The sequence below is a fragment of the Lepidochelys kempii genome, chromosome 1 (genome assembly GCF_965140285.1).
Source record: "Lepidochelys kempii isolate rLepKem1 chromosome 1, rLepKem1.hap1, whole genome shotgun sequence".
In the NCBI taxonomy this organism is placed as follows: domain Eukaryota; kingdom Metazoa; phylum Chordata; order Testudines; family Cheloniidae; genus Lepidochelys; species Lepidochelys kempii.
This window is the reverse complement of record NC_136380.1, coordinates 209,402,652-209,422,037: the sequence shown is the minus strand read 5'-3', so window position 1 is coordinate 209,422,037 and position 19,386 is coordinate 209,402,652. Positions and strand designations below refer to the sequence as shown.

General features: G+C 45.8%; 1 protein-coding gene across 8 annotated transcripts; it reads left to right on the top strand.

The window, feature by feature from the left end:
* Nucleotides 1–5,631: 5,631 nt before the first annotated feature.
* On the top strand, nt 5,632–15,511 carry ZNF697 (zinc finger protein 697). Of its 8 annotated transcripts, none has more exons than XM_073310542.2 (3): nt 5,648–5,834; nt 13,387–13,552; nt 14,006–15,511. In XM_073310542.2, the coding sequence occupies exons 2-3, from the start codon at nt 13,474–13,476 to the stop codon at nt 14,848–14,850; spliced, it is 924 nt and encodes a 307-aa protein (XP_073166643.1). In that variant the 5' UTR covers nt 5,648–5,834; nt 13,387–13,473; the 3' UTR covers nt 14,851–15,511. The 8 variants fall into 8 exon arrangements, with proteins under 8 accessions (XP_073166600.2, XP_073166643.1, XP_073166653.1 ...); XM_073310552.1 differs by lacking the exon at nt 5,648–5,834 and adding an exon at nt 6,042–6,104; XM_073310532.1 differs by lacking the exon at nt 5,648–5,834 and adding an exon at nt 6,148–6,365.
* Nucleotides 15,512–19,386: the final 3,875 nt, after the last annotated feature.

Genomic DNA, 19,386 nt, shown 5'->3' with positions numbered 1-19,386 from the left:
AAGAGTTTACAACAAAAATTTGGGCTTTTGTACCACTAAAAAACAGGCACACGTGGAACTGGCACTTTTAAAGCATTGTCAAAGGAGTATGTAACTGGGGTGCAAGTGAGTTGTGTCAGGGGAGAGCCTAGCCAGAAAAATGTACCCCTTAAGGAATTTTCAAACTACTGCATCCTGGCCCAAGTGGTTGAAGGGCTGAAATTAGGTGTGGTGATTGACTCTCATTTGACAATTGCTCTAAATGGCCTCATTAACACCCACTTATCCCCCAGGTGTGAAGAGAAGAGGCAGCAAACTTGCACTCACTTTCACTTTGCTTTTAAGTGAAGGATTATTCATAGGCAACAAGTTGCCCATTAAACAAGGATATGATAAGAGTGAGACTCAGAGCCTGCAGAGTCGATTGACACTAGGCCCAGCTCATAAGACAGCTAATGGTGTCCAACACCATCAGGTGGTCCAGAGACATCTACACGGAAACATCACAGGACACCGCCAGTACCACGTCGAGTAACCAAGAACACTGACTAGGGAAATAACCCACTTCCTTCCCTGACAAACTGAGAGACGCACCGCACCCATGTACTTATTCTCTACACCAATACTGACTTGGACTCTTAATACATTCCATGGGTGGTGTACCCGAGCCCATTTATCCACTGATGCTTTAAAAACTCCCACACCCCAATCTGGATCTATGCTGGTTATGTGATACGTATGTACCTCGTGAACCTTAAAAAGAAAAGGAGTACTTGTGGCACCTTAGAGACTAACAAATCTATTTGAGCATAAGCTTTCGTGAGCTACAGCTCACTTCATCGGAGCTACAGCTCACTTCATCGGATGCATCGGAGCTGTAGCTCACGAAAGCTTATGCTCAAATAAATTTGTTAGTCTCTAAGGTGCCACAAGTACTCCTTTTCTTTTTGAGGATACAGAATAACACGGCGGCTACTCTGAAACTCATGAACCTTGTAACTGATACTTGCAATCCCCCATAACCCAAGCCCGACCCCAGATGTACAGTACCTTCCCTCTTAATTTGTGTTAATTTGATTTTAAACAATACCTTTAATACATTTTTTATATCTGTATGTATGCAAATAGTTAATAATAGATACAATGGCACTAGTGATATGCAGTCCAGTTTCTGGATTGTGTGGAACTGACACTTGGACACTGCAGATGGTTTCCTCTGGCTGCTCTTTATATGCAGGCCTGAATAAAATAGTTTTTACTGCTTTAATTCTGTATTGTGGCTGACCAGAGGCACTGCAGGCCAGATTCACAAGGGTACTTAGCCGGGTAACTGCCTCCTTAGGACTGTAAGTCTCTATTTGGATCCCCCTGATATCCTCCAAGCCACTACTCAGTACTGCTTAACCCTGTAGGTGCCTACATTTCCGTTGGTAGACATACACAAAGTCACCTAAGTCCTGATGCTGCCCCACAGCTAGCAAGCTATTCTGAGCCCTAATTCATGCCTAAGCCTCAGTTGAGATGATCCCCCTCCTGGCTCCCCTGTGGGGTTTGATCTGGTAGGTATGCTCAGAACATACTTATCCGATCAGGCCTCATACATAAGACAGCAGAGGGTGAGTGTGCATGTGTGTACAGAACACCCAGTAGACCAGTGATTAGGGCACTCACTCACCTGGGATGTGGGAGATCCAGATTCAAAGAAGGTAAAAGAAAAGGGAGATGGTATCAGTCCATAAATGTGCTGCTATCGCCCTCTGGAAACTGGCCATCACAGATGGTTCTAGATCTCTAGCGATCACTTATTGTCAAGTTGGGCATGTTTGGCCTGCTACTGGTAACACATAATCCAGTGCGCCCTGCTGCGAGTTGGGTTCTCAGCCACTAAACCAGGAATGCCACTATTGATTGGTGGGGTGTATGCCAGATACCCAGTGGAATGAAAAATAATATCCACAAAGGAGAAATTCCACCTGGCACTGCTGCCATAATAGAGTCTCAAACTAAATGTATACGCCAAGTTAAAAAAAATCTAAAGGATAAAAAAAATGCCACGATGGCTAAACAGCTCAGTAAAAGAGGTGGTTAGAGGCAAAAAGGCATCCTTTAAAATTTGGAAGTTAAATAGTAGCGAGGAAAATAGAAAGGAGCATAAACCCTGACAAATCAAGTGTAAAAGTATAATTAGGCAAGCCAAAAAAGAATTTGAAGAGCAACTAAGCAAAAGACACAAAAGCTAATAGCTTTTTTTTTTTAAGAACATCAAAAGCTGGAGGCCTGACGAACAGTCAGTGGTCTCACTGGACAATGAAAGTAATGAAGGTGCACTCAAGGAAGACAAGGCTATTTTGGAGAAGCTTAATGAATTCTTTGCACGAATCTTCAATGCAGAGGATATGCTGGAGACTCCCACAACCAAACCATTATTTTTTTTATGTGAAAAATCTGAGGAACTGCCCCAGACCAAGCTGTCAATAAAGGAGGTTTTTGAACAAATTTAACTGCAGTAAGATACCCAGATCAGATGTTTCCTTCAGAACTCAAATATGAAATTGCAGAACTACTCACTTTAGTATGTAACCTACCACTTTAACTACCTTACAGCCATTTGTTAAAGAGGCTGATTAACGTAACACCTGATTTAGTCAAAAAGCATCCAACTTGCAGTAGGTTGTACTGGATTATGTTTTACCAGTAGCAGATTTTTTAAAAGACTCCAGAGATGATCCTGACAATCACAGGCCTAACTTCAGTAGTACCAGGCAAATTGGTTGAAACTATAGTAAATGACAGAATTAACAGAATTATTAGATATATAAACAGGATACACTGGAGAGGAGTCAACACAGCTTTTATAAACAGAAATCATGCCTCCGCAATCTATTAGAACTCTTTGAGGGAGTCATCAAATTTGTGAACAAGAGCAATCCAGTGGATATAGTGTACTTGGACTTTCCAGAAAGCCTTTGACAAGGTCCCTCACCAGAGGCTCTTAAGCAAAGTAAGCAGCAATGGAATAAAAGGGAAGGTCATCTCATGAATTCGTTAAAAGATCGGAAATAAAGGGTAAGCATAAATTGTCAATTTTCACAATGGAGAGAAGTAAATAGAAGAGTCTACCAAGGATCTGTACTGGGACCTGTGCTGTTCAACATATTCAAAAATGATCTGGAAAAATGGGGGACTAGTGAGGTGCAAAAATTGCAGGCACTACAAAATTACTCAAGATTGTTAAATCCAAACTCTGTGAAGAGTTACAAACTGGGTGATTCAGTGACAAAATGGCTGATAAAATCAAATGTCAAGTTCTACATAATAAAGACTGTAAAAATATACGCCTATACTCCTATATGCTCAAAATGATGGGGTCCAAATGAACTCTTAACACTCAGTAAAGAGATCTTGGAGTCATCATGGATAGTTCCCCTGAAAACATCTGCTCTATGTGAAACAGTAGACAAAAAAGGAAAAGGAGATAGTAGGATAGAAAATATCACTATGCCGCTATATAAATCCATGGTATGACCACACTTTGAATAATGTGTGCAGTTTTGGTTCCCCCCGCCCCCGCCCCCATCTCAAAAATGATATACTGGAACTAGAAAAGGTGCAGAGTAACAAAAATGATTAGGGGACATGGAACAGCTTCCATATGGGGAGGGATTAAAAAGACTGAGACTGTTAAGCCTGGAAAAGAGATGACTGAGATGGAATGATAGAGGTCTGTAAAATCATGAATAGTATCAAGAAAGTGAATAGGGAAGTGTTATTTACCCCATCAAATAACACAAGAACTAGAAGGCACCTGATGAAATTAATAAGCAGCTTGTTGAGAACAGATAAAAGAAGTACTTCATCACACAGCACACAGTCAACCTGTAGAACTCGTTGTCGGGGGATGTTGTGAAGGCCAAAAGTATAACTGGGTTCAGAGAAGAATTAGGTAAGTTCCTGAAGGATAGGTCCATCAATGGCTATTAGCAAAGATGGTCAGGGACACAATCCCCTGCTCTGGGTGTCCCTAAACCTCCAAATGGCAGAAGCTGGGGCTGGACAACAAGGACAGGATCACTCTAAATTGCTCTGTTCTGTTCATTCTGTCTGAAGCATCTGGCGTAGGCCACTGTCGGAAGACAGGATACGGGGCTAGCTGGACCAGTGGTCTGACTCACGATGGCTGTTCTAATGCCTTGCAGCTGGCTCTTAATCCCCTGTGGAGAAAGTGTTAGGTGATTGGCACTGCAGTTCAGTTCTTGCCCTGCTGCATCTCTTCCAGCTGTCCTGGCTTTCAAACGCCTTAGGCTTCCAAGCCTTTGGGCTTGGTCAGTACTGCTATGAGGGGGACTTTTGTCTTGCCTCATTTTTTTTTCTGCCTAGGTGTACAATCTGATGGTTCGGGTATGATGATCTCCCTCTTCACTTGGGGTTGGCACACACTATTTTTCCCCAGGACCCTTGCCTCATTCAGTGAACAGGATGGATTATGCTCACTGAATGGGGAGCTAATTAGAAGTATCTTATCTTCACAATTCAGTGTTGCCCCATATCTTTTTATTGCATATCATTTAAACCCTGCACTGAATACAGAATTATCAATTTCCTTATGGGATTTTCTATGATACTCATCACTGTAATATCTCAGTACCTCACAAATATTAATGAATTTATCTTTACAAGACCCCTGTGAGATAATATGGTATTACTAACTCCATTTTACAGATGATTAATGGAGGCACAGAGAAATTAGGGCTTAAAACGGTCAACTGTCCACTAATTTTGGGTGCCTACTTTTAAGATGTCTAGGGCCTGACTTTTCAGAGACTTTATATATACTGAAAGACTCACTGGGCCAGAGAGAGAGTACAAGGCCCAGACAATAGGAATGACTCTAGACTGGTTGTTAGAGCACCCACCTGGGAGACTCTGGGTCCAGTCCCCCTGCTCCAATGACTCTTGAATTATTTTTATACTGATTGCTCAGGGTACTGAGGCCACTGGATCTGTATATGCATGGATCTATGACCACACATCCAAACTGACCTTCTGTGCAGGACCCTCACAGACCACAGTGGAGATAAGTTGTGCTGCATGCCGGTGTTGCACAGACTCCCCACCCCTGCCTGTTTGTCCTGCCAGCCCCCACTGCAGCCTAAGTGGTAAGGAGAACCAGCCTATTAAGTTCAATACAGCTCCATACCTATGTAAAGATAGTTACTCATATCAGTGTTTGCAGGATCAAGGCCCCTCCAAAAGATTTACAGAGAAAAAGGAGGGGGAAGGCACAATGTTTTAAAAACATTAAGGTACCCATGCCTACTTTCCCCTTTATTTGATTTTCCATCCTGGGCGAAAGGCATAACTCTCGCAGGGGACATCTGCAGAGAGGCAAATTACACAGAGCTCGCTCTATTTGTTGGTTGTTGTTCTTAGTCTTTGCCAACTGTTATTATTATTTCGTCCCTCGCCTAATTTTCTTGGCTGCTCTTAACCCTTGCTGATTTTCTTAACGCTGGTTTTTTAAAGGCTTGTGACCACCGCCGGATTGCGCTTCTCTAACATTTGGGGTTTGGGCTTTTTGACTAGCGGCAACTTTCTTTCCACGGCCCTGATCCTTCCAACGCTGCCCCACAGGCTTAACCCTTATAGGCGCCAGATGTTTTTATGGATTTCCAACCTCAGCTCCGCGGAGAGGCAGCTGGAGCACTGGGGCCTCTCGTGTTTCTAACCCCGGCCTGAAGGAAACCCCACAACGTTGGCAGCCCCTGTTCGTTGCAAAGCACATCACTGAGGGGAGACTCTGCGAGCCGCCAGCAGCCCTGCCAGGCCTCCCCGGTTCCGGGCGCTGCCTGGGGCAGGTTTGTGAGGGGCTGGGGGGGGGGGGGAGGAGCGGGCGGGGGGGGGGGGGGCTCTGAAGCGGGCGCGGGGCAGCCCCGCACGGCTCAGCCGGGAAGCCCCCCAGCCCTGCGGTGCGCGGGGACTGACGGCCACAGCCGACGTGGCTGAGGAGAGGGGGGGAGGGGGCGCCGCTGCCCGGCCGAGCGCAGGGCAACCGTCGGGCGGCGCGGGCCGCAGCCCTCTGTCCGGCCGCGCGCGCGGGGAGGCGGCGCGGCGCGCGAGCCCGGCAGGTAGGGGCGGGGCGGCCGCACGCGCGGGGCCGAGAGGGGGGGAGGGGGGCACGGTCGAGCTCGCCCCCGCCCGCAAGGGGCGGAGGCGCGGGGGCTGCCCGCAGGGGGCGCGCCTGGCAGCGCCCCCTCCCCCGCCCCAGGCCTGCAGGAAGCAGCCGCAGCCGCGGCCCCCGAGCGAAGGCGGCGGCAGCGTGACGTGTCCGCGGCGTCTGCGCCCAGCCGCGCCGCGCCGCGCCGCGATGGAGCCGCCCGGCCCGGGGGGTGAGCGGCGCGGGCGGCCGGGGCGCGGGGGAGGCAGGAATCGGCCCGGCCCGGTGCAGGCGCTGGGCGAGCCGCGGACTGGGCGCAGCCGGCCGAGGGGGCGTGGCCCGGGGGCAGGGAGCGGCCGCCGGCGGGCCGGAGTCAGGGGAGGTGTGGCACAGCCGGGGGGTGCGGGTGGCTGGGCAAGCAAGCCCCGTGTTTCCCTTGCAGCCCGTCCTATAGCCTCCCCGTCCTCCCGTTAGGCCCGGGGCCGCCGTGCATGTGCCGTTGTTCACACACGTAGTAAGACACGTACAGACTGCAAAGCCAGAGGGGCGTAAGGGACTGGCATCCCCGGGTCTGGAGTCTGACTCCTGCGCAGGGAGGCCACGGGACCTCGTCACCCGCAACCCTGCGATAGACCCCCAAGCTCTGGCTGAGTTACTGAAGTCCTCAAACCACGATTAAAAAACTTCCAAGTTCCAGAGAATTCATCGTTTACATTAGTTTAAACCCGCAAGTGACCCAAGCCCCATGCGGCAGAGAAAGGCGAACCCCCGCCGCCCCCAGGGTCTCTGCCAATCTGACCCGCAGGAAAATTCCTTCCTCACCTGACATAGGGCGATCACTTAGACCCCGAGCATGTGGGCAAGACCTGCCAGGCAGATACCAGGGAAAGAATTCTCTGGAGTAACTTAGAGCTCCCGCCATCAAGTGTCCCTAAGAGACAGTCACTACCCCAGTCCTTCTGATCTAAAAAGACAAGACATAGGCAAAGAAGCCAAAATGACAGGCAGAGCCATCCTGAGGGTATGACAAATCAGGGCGACCACCCTGGGCCCTGCACTTTGGGGAGCCCCACACTTCGTGAGGAAGCGGGCGGGGTGTGTGTGCAGAGGAGACCCCCTACCAACCTCCTCCTGCCCCCAATGCCTTTTGTCTGCCAGCGGGCCCCATGGATCAGCAGCTTCCCCTCCCTCCCAGTGCCTACCACCGATCAGCTGTTTCACTGCATTGGAGGTGCTGCAGGGGAGGGGGGGAGAGGTGGGGCAGGGGTGGCGCCTTGTGGGAAGGAGTGGAGTGGGGGCAGGGCCTGGGCAGAGCCAGGGGGAGCACCCCACTGGCAGATAGAAACTTGGCACCTATGTCCTGGGCCCTGCACAGCCCCTAGGAACAGCTCTGGTACCGGGTCATACAGCAGGAGAGTGACTGAGAAAGGCATGGAAAGCAGAGCTCTCCCATGTCAACCGGATGCCTATCGAAGCTCCATCTCTTAGTGAGCAATGCATCTTGGCCCCGGATTGGGACCGAGTGTTGCATGCTGCTTTGTACGGACCCCACTTCTAATAAATGCAATAGGGGCCACAGATTGAGGGTAATATTTTAAGAGGGGATGGATTCGCAAATTCTGAGCATGAGATGAACTATCTGTGTTTGGGATAGAAAACTCATGGGTTCAAGTAGCACTGAAAGGGAAATCCCAGGGTCACTTGCCCTGACCAGTAGTGCTCTCTGGCTTGCTTTTATGCTGCTGGACTTGTACATAGAGCCAGTGAGCGACCCAGCCTCCCATGGTGCCTTTCTCAGGACTTTTCCTTGGACCTGGCAAGATTGGTGGGCATTCCAGGCCACACAGTGGGTGCTTACTGATGGTGGGTGACTGCAGAGACCATATTAGTTACTGGAATTAAATTGGTGTTAACAAAAACAATGTTGAGATGAGACAATGGTCCTTTGGGCCCCTTTTAAGCATTTTGACTCTTAAAAATAATAAACCCTTCCCCATGTTCAGATATCAGTCTCCTGTGATGCCTACCAGTTTTCCAGTCATCAATAAAGTCTTCCACAGTAAACCTGAATTTCTAATGTTAAAAAACAAAAAGAACCCCCTCATGCATGGTGTGTGTGTTTTGTTTTTTTAAAAAAACCTCTGAGGCTGTCTTTATCCATCATAAAGAAGGAAAAAGAGCTAATCTTCTTTCCCTTACTGGTCCCCTGTAATGCATGTTAAGTGCTTTGTTGGAAGGTGCGATACAGAGTAAGTGCAAGCAGCGTACAACTCTCAACTATCAACCCTAACTCCCCACAGACCCTTTTTTCCTCCATCACTGATAATTTGGTAACTGCAACCTGCAGAGGGGAGCGGGCAGACCCACTCGTGACATGGGGCACCAAATCAGGTCCGATTCACTCTCTGTAGAAAACAGTTCCTACCACCCTTCTCTGAGACCCAGAAAAGTACAACAACCTAGGTCTGATTCTCTACTTCCTCAAACCTTGTATAGTTATGTACACTTGTGCAAAAGTCGCTGTAAAATGCTACCAAATCAGAATGGTATCATTTTACTCCCCCGTGCTTTGCACTGATGTAGAGACAGGGCAGAGGAGAGTCTAGTCCCTCTAATTTAAGGCCCAAGCTCTTTCTCTTCCCCATGTCTCTGTCAGTCACCCTTTCGAACATATTGATGAGAGGAGAACCACACTCTCCTTCCTTGTGCTAGGGTTTGGTAGCCTGAATCTTTCCTCCTATTTTCACCTTTAAAATCCCCCCTATCCCCCTGGCGATATATAGCAGATCCGTCACTCCTCTTTAAATGGATTACAACTTGTTCTCCCCATGTTAGCAACAAGAAGAAAGTCAAGGAAAGTGTGGGCCCCTTACTGAATGATGGAGGCAATCTAGTGAGAGAGGATGTGGAAAAAGCTAATGTACTCAATGCTTTTTTTGCCTCTGTCTTCACAAACAAGGTCAACTCCCAGACTACTGCACTGGGCAGCACAGCATGGGGAGGAGGTGACCAGCCCTCTGTGAAGAAAGAAGTGGTTCGGGACTGTTTAGAAAAGCTGGACGAGCACAAGTCCATGGGCTGGATGCGCTGCATCCGAAAGTGCTCAAGGAGTTGGCAGATGTGCTTACAGAGCCCTTGTCCATTATCTTTGAAAACTCATGGTGATCTGGGGAAGTCCCGGATGACTGGAAAAAGGCTAATGTAGTGCCCATCTTTAAAAAAGGGAAGAAGGAGGATCCGGGGAACTACAGGCCAGTCAGCCTCACCTCAGTCCCTGGAAAAATCATGGAGCAGGTCCTCAAGGAATCAATTCTGAAGCACTTAGAGGAGAGGAAAGTGATCAGGAACAGTCAGCATGGATTCACCAAGGGCAAGTCATGCCTGACTAATCTAATTGCCTTCTATGATGAGATAACTGGCTCTGTGGATGAGGGGAAAGCGGTGGACATGTTGTTCCTTGACTTAAGCAAAGCTTTTGACACGGTCTCCCACAGTATTCTTGCCAGCAAGTTAAAGAAGTATGGGCTGGATGAATGGACGATAAGGTGGATAGAAAGCTGGCTAGATTGTCGGGCTCAACGGGTAGTGATCAATGGCTCCATGTTTAGTTGGCAGCCAGTATCAAGTGGGGTGCCCCAAGGGTCGGTCCTGGGGCCGGTTTTGTTCAATATCTTCATAAATGATCTGGAGGATGGTGTGGATTGCACCCTCAGCAAGTTTGCAGATGACACTAAACTGGGAGGAGAGGTAGATACGCTGGAGGGTAAGGATAGGATACAGAGGGCCCTAGACAAATTAGAGGATTGGGCCAAAAGAAATCTGATGAGGTTCAACAATGACAAGTGCAGAGTCCTGCACTTAGGACAGAAGAACCCCATGCACCGCTACAGACTAGGGACCGAATGGCTCGGCAGCAGTTCTGCAGAAAAGGACCTAGGGGTTACAGTGGACGAGAAGCTGGATATGAGTCAACAGTGTGCCCTTGTTGCCAAGAAGGCCAGTGGCATTTTGGGATGTATACGTAGGGACATTGCCAGCAGATCGAGGGACGTGATCGTTCCCCTCTATTCAACATTGGTGAGGCCTCATCTGGAGTACTGTGTCCATTTTTGGGCCCAACACTACAAGAAGGATGTGAAAAAATTGGAAAATGTCCAGCAGAGGGCAACAAAAATTATTAGAGGACTGGAACACATGACTTATGAGGAGAGGCTGAGGGAAGAGAAGAATGAGGGGGGATTTGATAGGTGCTTTCAACTACCTTTCAACTACCTGAAAGGGGTTCCAAAGAGGATGGATCTAGACTGTTCTCAGTGGTAGCTGATGACAGAACAAGGAGTAATGGTCTCAAGTTGCAGTGGAGGAGGTTTAGCTTGGATATTAGGAAAAACTTTTTCACTTGGAGGGTGGTGAAACACTGGAATGCGTTACCTAGGGAGGTGGTGGAATCTCCTTCCTTAGATATTTTAAAGGTCAGGCTTGACAAAGCCCTGGCTGGGATGATTTAGTTGGGGATTGGTCCTGCTTTGAGCAGGGGGTTGGACTAGATGACCTCCTGAGGTCCCTTCCAACCCTGATATTCTATGATTCTATGATTTGCCAGACCAAACCACGGGGACCTTCTGGCTGCCTCAGTTTAGTGCCCGTTGTACTGCCTGGCTGGCCCAGTCTGGTAGATTACATGGCAATTATGCTGTGGGGCCAGGAGGGAGACAGTAAATTTTTGTCTTCTCTATTTTTGGTTTCCATTTATTTCCCCTTCCTTAGACTGGCTCTCAAATATTTATATACAGTGGTTGGTATTAAAAATGGAGTCCTATGTTTTATTTAGTTATACGGATTTGCTATAATTAACCTCTCCCTTTCAAAAGTACTCCACTGACTGAAATTATTATTAGTACCCAGATACCTTGATGATGGATCTGTTATAAATATTTACTAGATAGATTAATAGATTTTTAGGGCCCAAAGGACCATTGTCTCATCTGGGTTCCCTGCATTACACAGATCATACAATTTCATCTAATGATTCCTGCATCAAGCCTGTAACTTGTGGCTGAGCTATAGCATGTCTTTTAGAAATGGATAGTCTTGATTTAAAGGCGTCAAGTGTGAGAGAGTTAGCAAGTGCTTTTTGAGATTTGTCAGCCAGTTTTAATCTGTTTAATGTTACATTGATTGTGTAAAATGCTGACTTTTTAATCAGACTATTGTGCAGTAATAAGTCAAACGCCTGCCAGAGATCTAAGTATGTTATGTCAACACAGTTATCTTTGTCATCTAAACTTGTAATCCCTGCAAAAAACAATATCTGGTTTGTTTGGCAATGTACATATTCAGTATTCCAAAATGTAGTAAGTCAAGAAGCTCCTTGGCCAATGTTTTTAAAACTCTGCAATGCAAATTATCTGGTCTTGTAGATTTTTAAATATTTAATGTTAGGAGATGGTGTTTAATGTCCTCATTGGTCATTGTTGGAATAGAAAGTGTTTCATTATCAGTGTAAGCTGTAAGTGTGTCAACCTGGTTCTTTCCAAATACAAAACAGAAAAAATATTTATTGAACACTCCAATCTTTTCTGCCTCCTTGACAGTTTGACCATATCCATCTAGCAACCCTATACCGATCCTAGGATTTTGGGGCTAGGTTCACAGAGGTTCTTAGGTGTTGCAATGCCTAACTCAGGTGCTCTGCTGCCTCATGGAATTCTCGGCCCCGACTTAGGCTGCAGGCTCCCTATACGATGCAAGTGGAGAGTTAGGCACCAAAGAAGAGGATTCTCAGATGCCAGCAAACTGAACAGGAGTGAAATGCCTAGATTCTCAAAGGTGTCAAAGTCCTGTTGATTTGGGTCTTAGTCATATGGCTGATGGGCTGGAGAGAGGCACCTCCCTCTGCTTAGGATTCTCAGCCAGGAACCCTCCCCCACAGTTAGGCTCCTAAGCCAGGTCATTCCTTTCTCTAATACCCAGAGAGTGAGACACACACGCTGACACTCCCACCTATTGTGGGACTTAAACCCAGGCCTCTTATGTCCTAGGTGAGTGCCCTAACCACCAGGCTATGAGGTATTCTGAGGTGGATCTCTCTCCATCTATTTTACTGGAGCTGTTCCACTTTGTAGAAGTAAATATTAATGGGGACAGGGAGAAAGCAACTCCACTGCCCAGTAACTGTTCAGGTCCTGCCAACTTGTGCAAATGTATTGTGAGTAATGAATGGGATTGTGACTGAAGTCTCTGTTTAGAATCCATTGATAAAGAACCCAAATGAAGTTGGGGTCCCGTTGTTCTAGGCGCTGTATACTAATAAGAGGCAGTCTCTGCCTCAGAGAGCTTATAGTCTAGCGGTGCTATATTCTTTACTAGTGCAGCTCTCCTCCCAGTAGAAGGATTGGGTGATTTTAATATCGAGGGGAAGTGCTTTGCAGCCAACACTCAGGGTGGCCAGTTCATGTGAAATTTCTATGACTTTTATAACTTTACTTCGTCTTAGCAGCCACTTGCAAACTTGCTAGCAGCTGTCTTTCAGCTCAGTATTTCTGACTATGGCCACCAGAGGCCACTGCTGGGAACCAAGCCAGGTGGCTTTGGAGCGCAGGTTCCTCCATGAAGCACCCTGGCTCCCTGAAGAGCTTCTGCCCTGCTCCTTGCTTTGTGAGCAGTGAGGGAGGTGCCAGCTGGCCGGGCAGAAGCAGCAGCTTCCTTGCAGTTTAATGTAATGCCAGGGAGGGTGGGATGGAAAAGTGAAAGCATTGGGGATGTATAGGGATAAAGGAGAGTGACCTTTACCTCCCTCCACCTGCACGAGAGGTGCTCTGTGCTGACCTCACCTACCCTCTGCTGCAGAACTGTGAGGGACAGGGGCCTTAGGAGGAACGGGACAGGGGAGAAGAGGCCAGCACCCAGATCAAGGTGTATACAGCAAGTAGTTAGGGAGAGCGCCCCAGGGGATTCTTAAGGTGAGCACAGGAGGATGCTGGGGAGAGTGTCCGTCCTGTCTGTCAGGAGGAAGAGGAGGGTATTTTACACACACACACACACACACACACACAGAGGGTGGTCTTCCTGTTCTGAAATATAAAATCAGAAGACAGACTGAAAATTAAATATGACATCCCTACTTCGTCACAGTGCCCTGAGGGTTCAGTCATAATCGGGAATGCTTGATGGGGGACGTGTAATGATTTTTAAGTTAGTTTCATGAGTTTTTGTTTTTGTTCTTGTTGTGCCCCCTTGGGGGTTGTTAATAGGAAATACTTGATGGCGATGTAACCAGGTGTGATACTGACTCTTTTAATGGCCATGAGCAGGGTCCCTAAGCCTGCCATCATCTCTGGATGGAACGAGAGGAAGAGCTGTGTGCTCCAATTCTCCAGGAGTCAGAGGAAAGGGAGATCCTCTTTGGGGCCTCCACAGGTGAGGAATAAGTTACGCCAATTCAGAAATTGCTGGAAATTCAACCTTTTGTTTCATTTAAAACCGTTCCCGTACTGTTTCTTCTTCTCTGCTTTGGGATTACAGCCAGCAGTTATTTCTGGCAAGCCTCACTTATGGTTTTCCATCAGTCCTCACTGACTTCTGGCCAGAGTTCTGTTTCTCTCTCCCCCCAACCCAACTTTTCTCTGAATGTTCATTTGAGTTTTTGAAGCAAAATTGCCATCTCCATATTGGGAAATGGTTGTTTTTCCTTTCTTTCTTTCTTTCTTTCTTTCTTTCTTTCTTTTTTTTTTTTTTTGTGGGATGGGGGTTGGGATTTTCCGTCTCACATCCAGTCTTACATTTTATTTAGTTGACTCATACTTTGTGCAATTCTCCTTTCTTAGATTTCTTTTCAACCAAACACTCATGTCTGGCTTCTATTTATTCAAGGATTGAATGAGCATGAGGAGAAGAACCCCCAGGAAGATGGTCCTGAGAATCTGGAACAGTATGGTACAATATCAGAGGGGTGTGAAGAGAATGTTTTCCAGAGCCCTGATGAGGAGGGGGCCTATGAGGGCCAGTACATGTCAGAAACACATCAGGGAGACCTTCCTGGTAAGATACTGGGTAACTCTGTTCATCCAGAAAGAGATTTGGAAGCTCTTCAAGGTATCATCATCCACCAGAGAATTCCTATAGAGGAGAGACCCTATGTATATACTGAATGTGGGGAGGGCTTCAGTCAGAGCTCGAACCTTACACAGCATGAAATAACACAGACAGGAGAGAAACCACATAAATGTACTGAATGTAACAAAAGTTTCAGTTGGCGCTCAGACCTAATTAAACACCAGAGAATCCACACAGGCGAGAAACCGTACATATGTAGTGAATGTGGGGAAAACTTTAGTGTAAGCTCTCACCTTTTCACTCACAAGAGAACCCACACAGGAGAGAGACCTTTCCATTGTAACGAATGTGGGAAAAGCTTCAGCCGGAACTCTCACCTTATTAACCACCAAAGAATCCACACTGGAGAAAAGCCCTTTGAATGTGCTCAGTGTGGGAAGAGCTTCAGTGATTTCTCAACACTTACCCAGCACCAGAGAACCCACACGGGTGAGAAACCCTACGTATGTGTTGAATGCGGGAAAAGCTTCATCCAGAGCTCACACCTCGTTAGGCACCGGAGAATCCACACAGGAGAGAAACCCTACAAATGTGCTGAGTGTGGGAAAAGCTTTCGTTACAAGAGTCACCTTGCACAGCACCATAAACTCCACATGGAGTAGAAAGCACAGCCATGAGAGCCCCTGTCCTGCACACAGAAACTCATGCATAAATTATTATATGGTGTGATGACATCAAGAAGGAACTACAAAGGGAGTGGGCACATTCTTAGTGCAGGTAGATTGTTCTAGGATGGATGGGGGGCTCTGAGTATTGGGAATGAGTTTGATGTTGATAGGAATCAATCATTTGGGGATCGGGGGGAACAAGGAGAGAGAGGCAGCTGGGGGAGTTGATCATTTGGGGTTCAGAGGGCTGGGAAGTGGGAGGAATTAGGGCACTGAGGGAATTTGGTGCTAAGGAACATTGTTTGGAGTACAGCAAAATAGAGGGTCAAGAGGGGAAATATATATCTCATTGTCTTACTAAGAAGTCAAAAATGATAAATTAGGCTCTGAGACAGATACCTGGCTCATAAGATGTCAGAGCCAAAATCCTGGGAAATGCCTCACTTACTGAAGTGAGGAAGACAAAGTGCCCTCTGTTCTCTCTGGCAATGTCTCCAGCAATTGTTTCCTCATTTTAGATAATATTTATTTGTAGCTGCTATTTTAGGAGCTCAGTTAAATCTGGGCAAAAACGTCCCAGTTTTCTGTACATGTTATAATATCTAGTTTTCTGTTGCGTTGTGTCTCCCCCTCTGAAATAAAACTTTTTTTAAAAAAATACCCTATGTTCTCCCATCTTCTCTCCCATTGTCCTGTTTCTAGGGTAGAATGGCCCTGTATAGCTTACAGTCAGCTTTACTGAAGAGAAACAAAGCAGTCTTGTTAGGGCCTGTCTAGACTAGAAGAATTAACTGGTGTTAGCAAACACCCTTGCTAAGCACACCTCATCTTCCAAGTCTAGACTGGGCTTTCATGACCACTGATCAAAAATGATTTGTCTAGTACACAATGAGAACTGTGTCCATCCCTGAAGTTAGTTGAGTGAACCAGGGCTGAATGTATCTTGTAGCTGCTCTGGAATTTTACTGTCAGGAGCCTCACACTTCAGTTTGCCTCTGGCTTACCCTGATCACGGCTCCATACCATGTTGTCCAAAGATTATGTTTGCTTACTCTAATGTTAGGAGGAGAGCCTTGTCCCCTGCCTGCAGATGGTGCTTGTGCCATTTGTATGCAGTCACATTTCAAGTCAATACACTGCCTATCGGTTTATAGGGCATTCAGCTGCAATATTATCAACCATAATAGTGCCTCCACAGGTCAGGTAAACTGCAAAAGGTTTGTTAAAAACTAAGGGCAGGTTTATAAGGTCCCTAAAAAGAATTTTAGGGAGGTATGCAAAATCAAATGGCATGAAAAACACCCTTTATTTGGGCACAAATTCTTGATAGGAAGCTGTTCATGGATACTCAAAGTTCCCACAGCAACCACAAGGGAGAAGCACTCAGCCTTCTTCCCCCCCCAGCCTTGCCCTTGTATAATCATTTGCACCTATGCAAAATGAGTGTGACCCACTGTCACTGGTGTGAGTGAGTGGAGAATTCTGATTTGGTAGCATTTAGTCTTTGAACTCACTTTGAGCAAGTGTAAGTAACACAAGGAGTAGAATAGTGGAGAATCAGGCCCTCATTGCTTCCTGTGTCAACCAAAATAACTGCACATTGTTCTGGGGCTAAGCAGCAGCATGTTTTAAAAACCTGTTTAGCTGTCTCTCTCTTGCTGGCACTGTGTGGACAGGGCATTGCTTGGTTTCTAAAATGATTTCACAAAATTAAACCCACACCACAACAAAAAACATTTAAAGGCCATTTCCCAATCAGTTTGTGTTGTAGACAAGACCTCTGCGTCTGACACTTTCATTTTGCCAAACCTCCAATTCCTTTGCCTGTTGTTAGCAGTTTATTTCACAGAACTGATACAACCAAAAACAAAACCAGAAACATTTGTCTCTTTGGAGACACTAATTACTTAAAGTGCCCTTAATTTGGAGCCTGATCAGTTGAGCATATGTTTCTCATTGAAGGCATATTATAGATATTGAGCACCTATCAGGATTGGGCTATTTGAGCCCTGCCTAGAGAAGGATAAAATGTGTATTTTTAAAACACGTTAGTGAAAACATTTTAAAATACCTTTTGTAAAACACTAGAGTAGACAGGATATGTTGCATTTTGGCATCTATTAGCTGGTCAAGGTGAACCCTATGTGGGACCTGACAATTCCAGATTTTAGTTGCACATCTGTTCCTTAATGCATTTGTAATTCTCTTTTCCTGAGATGGGAGATGTGATGGCTTTAACCCAACATTGGTTTTATATAGTGATTATTAACGTACAGTACAGCCTATGGGAAACATTCTCTGTTTCCTTCAGGATGAGAAAGCTATGGGCTAATAGTCATTTTTTACATAAACAGTTTGAGTGGGTCTCTAGCACTTTTATTCCTGCTGGTCCAATGTGCAAGGGGAATGGGGAAGAATTTTATATATATAAATGTCACACCCATTGACTTTAGAGTTGTGGATACTTGGTCCCTGTGAAAATCAGCTTCCCATTCTTTTAACTGCTGAGCACCTGACAGATGCCTCCAGCTACCTGAGACTGAAAACAGTGCTTGAATGAATACCTAGTTAGCTGGAGGCATCTGCAACTGTTCACCAGTTACAGATGTGGGGACAGATTAAGTGGCAACGCTAAAGTCAATGGGTGATTGTTTTTTCACTTCAGTGTATCTTGCAAAGAGCCAAAGAATGATTAAAGAATTAGAAAGCATGCCTTATAGTGATAGACTCAAGGAACCCAGTCTATTTAGTTTAAGAAAGAGAAGGTTAAGGGATGATTTGATCACAGTCTATAAGGACCTATATGGGAAACTATGGCAAACAAACATTTAGTAATGGGCTCTTCAGTCTAGCAGAGACTGATCCAATGGCTGCAGGTTGAAGTTTGACAAATTCCAACTGGAAATAAGGGGTACCTGTTTAACAGTGAGCTTAATTACCTGTTGGAACAATTTACTAAAGGTCGTGGTGGAGTCTCCATCACTGACAATTTTTAAATTAAGGATGGATGTTTTTCTAAGAGATCTGGTCTAGGAGTTATTTTGGGGAAGTTCTGTGGCCCGTGTCAAACAGGAGGTCAGACTAGATGGTCACAGGGGGTCCCTACTAGCTTTGGAATCCATGAAAAAAAGTAGGTATACCATTATCCTAAAGCAAAATGGTAACATTTGCACCAAATTTCCACTGTTGTAAATGACAGTAAGGTGAAAGGCAGCAGAGAATTAGTCCCAGTGAAGGCTTTGCCTGCTCAATACCTCTGAAAATTAAGTCTATTAATAGTTTAATGTGTATCAATAAGTTTCAGTGTTAACACCATGCTGAGATGAACAGAGAAATTCCCACCTCTTAGGGTTGTTTCAGGCTGGCTGCAGATTCAGGAAGACAGTGCAGCACTGGATTACATTCAGAAGATTGGTTTCAGAGTAACAGCCGTGTTAGTCTGTATTCGCAAAAAGAAAAGGAGGACTTGTGGCACCTTAGAGACTAACCAATTTATTAGAGCATAAGATTATCTGTTCAAACAAGCTTAGAAGCTTTGTTTATATAAAAGCTTAAATTCTGCAGAAACTATTATGGCCACTATAGAGGTGTGGAGACTGCGTGTAAGCACATACCAGCTGACTCTAACCTCTAGCACCTAGTCCGATATCTGGAAGTCCCAAGGAATTCTCTTGCAATATTATTTGTTATTCTACAAGCTAGACAATTCAGACTGGAAATAAGGTGTAATTTTTTAACAGTGAGGGTCATTAACTGTTGGAACCATTACCCAGAATGGTGGTGGATTCTCCAGCACTGGAAATTTTTAAATCAGGATTGGTTTTCTTTGAAAAAGATAAGCTTTAGTTCAAAAGGAATTATTTTGGGGAAGTTCTATGACCTATGTTATATAGAGGTCAGCCTAAATGATCACAGCTGTCCCTTCTGGCCTTGGAATCTATGAACTTTGCAGGGAAACCTCCTGTAGGTACCACAGCTTTCCTGCAGCGTCTGTTCTCTTAATTTTGGTATAGCCTTTGTCCTTTGCTCTTACTGGGCTTCCATCAAATTCACCATAGTTACGTAATTGGCAAGTTAGGGGGCTATAGGCTGACAGCCTTAAGATAGCCAAGGGCATCACCCGCCACAAAACACTAATAGAATATTACTTTGCACTTATATAGTGCTTTGCACATTCAAATTGATAGGTAGACATTAGCTAACTAATCTTCACAACTGTCCTGGGAGTAGGTGGTGTTCTCCTTGTAATGCAGCTAAGGGAAACTGAGGCACAAAAAGGTTCGTGACCTGATCAAAGTAACCCAGCAAATCAGCGACAGAGTCAGGAACAATAGAACTTGTTTTACCCAATTGACTAACGCATATCATATCAGGAAATTTTTCATATATATTTTCAAAAATGGGGGCATAAAGTTAGAAGCTGAAGCCCATATTTAGGCACCTAAGAAAGGTATCTAAAGTTGGATCCTAAACAAGGAAACAAAAATATTAGACACCACTTTGAAAAGGTGGACTACTGTCCCTCGTTGT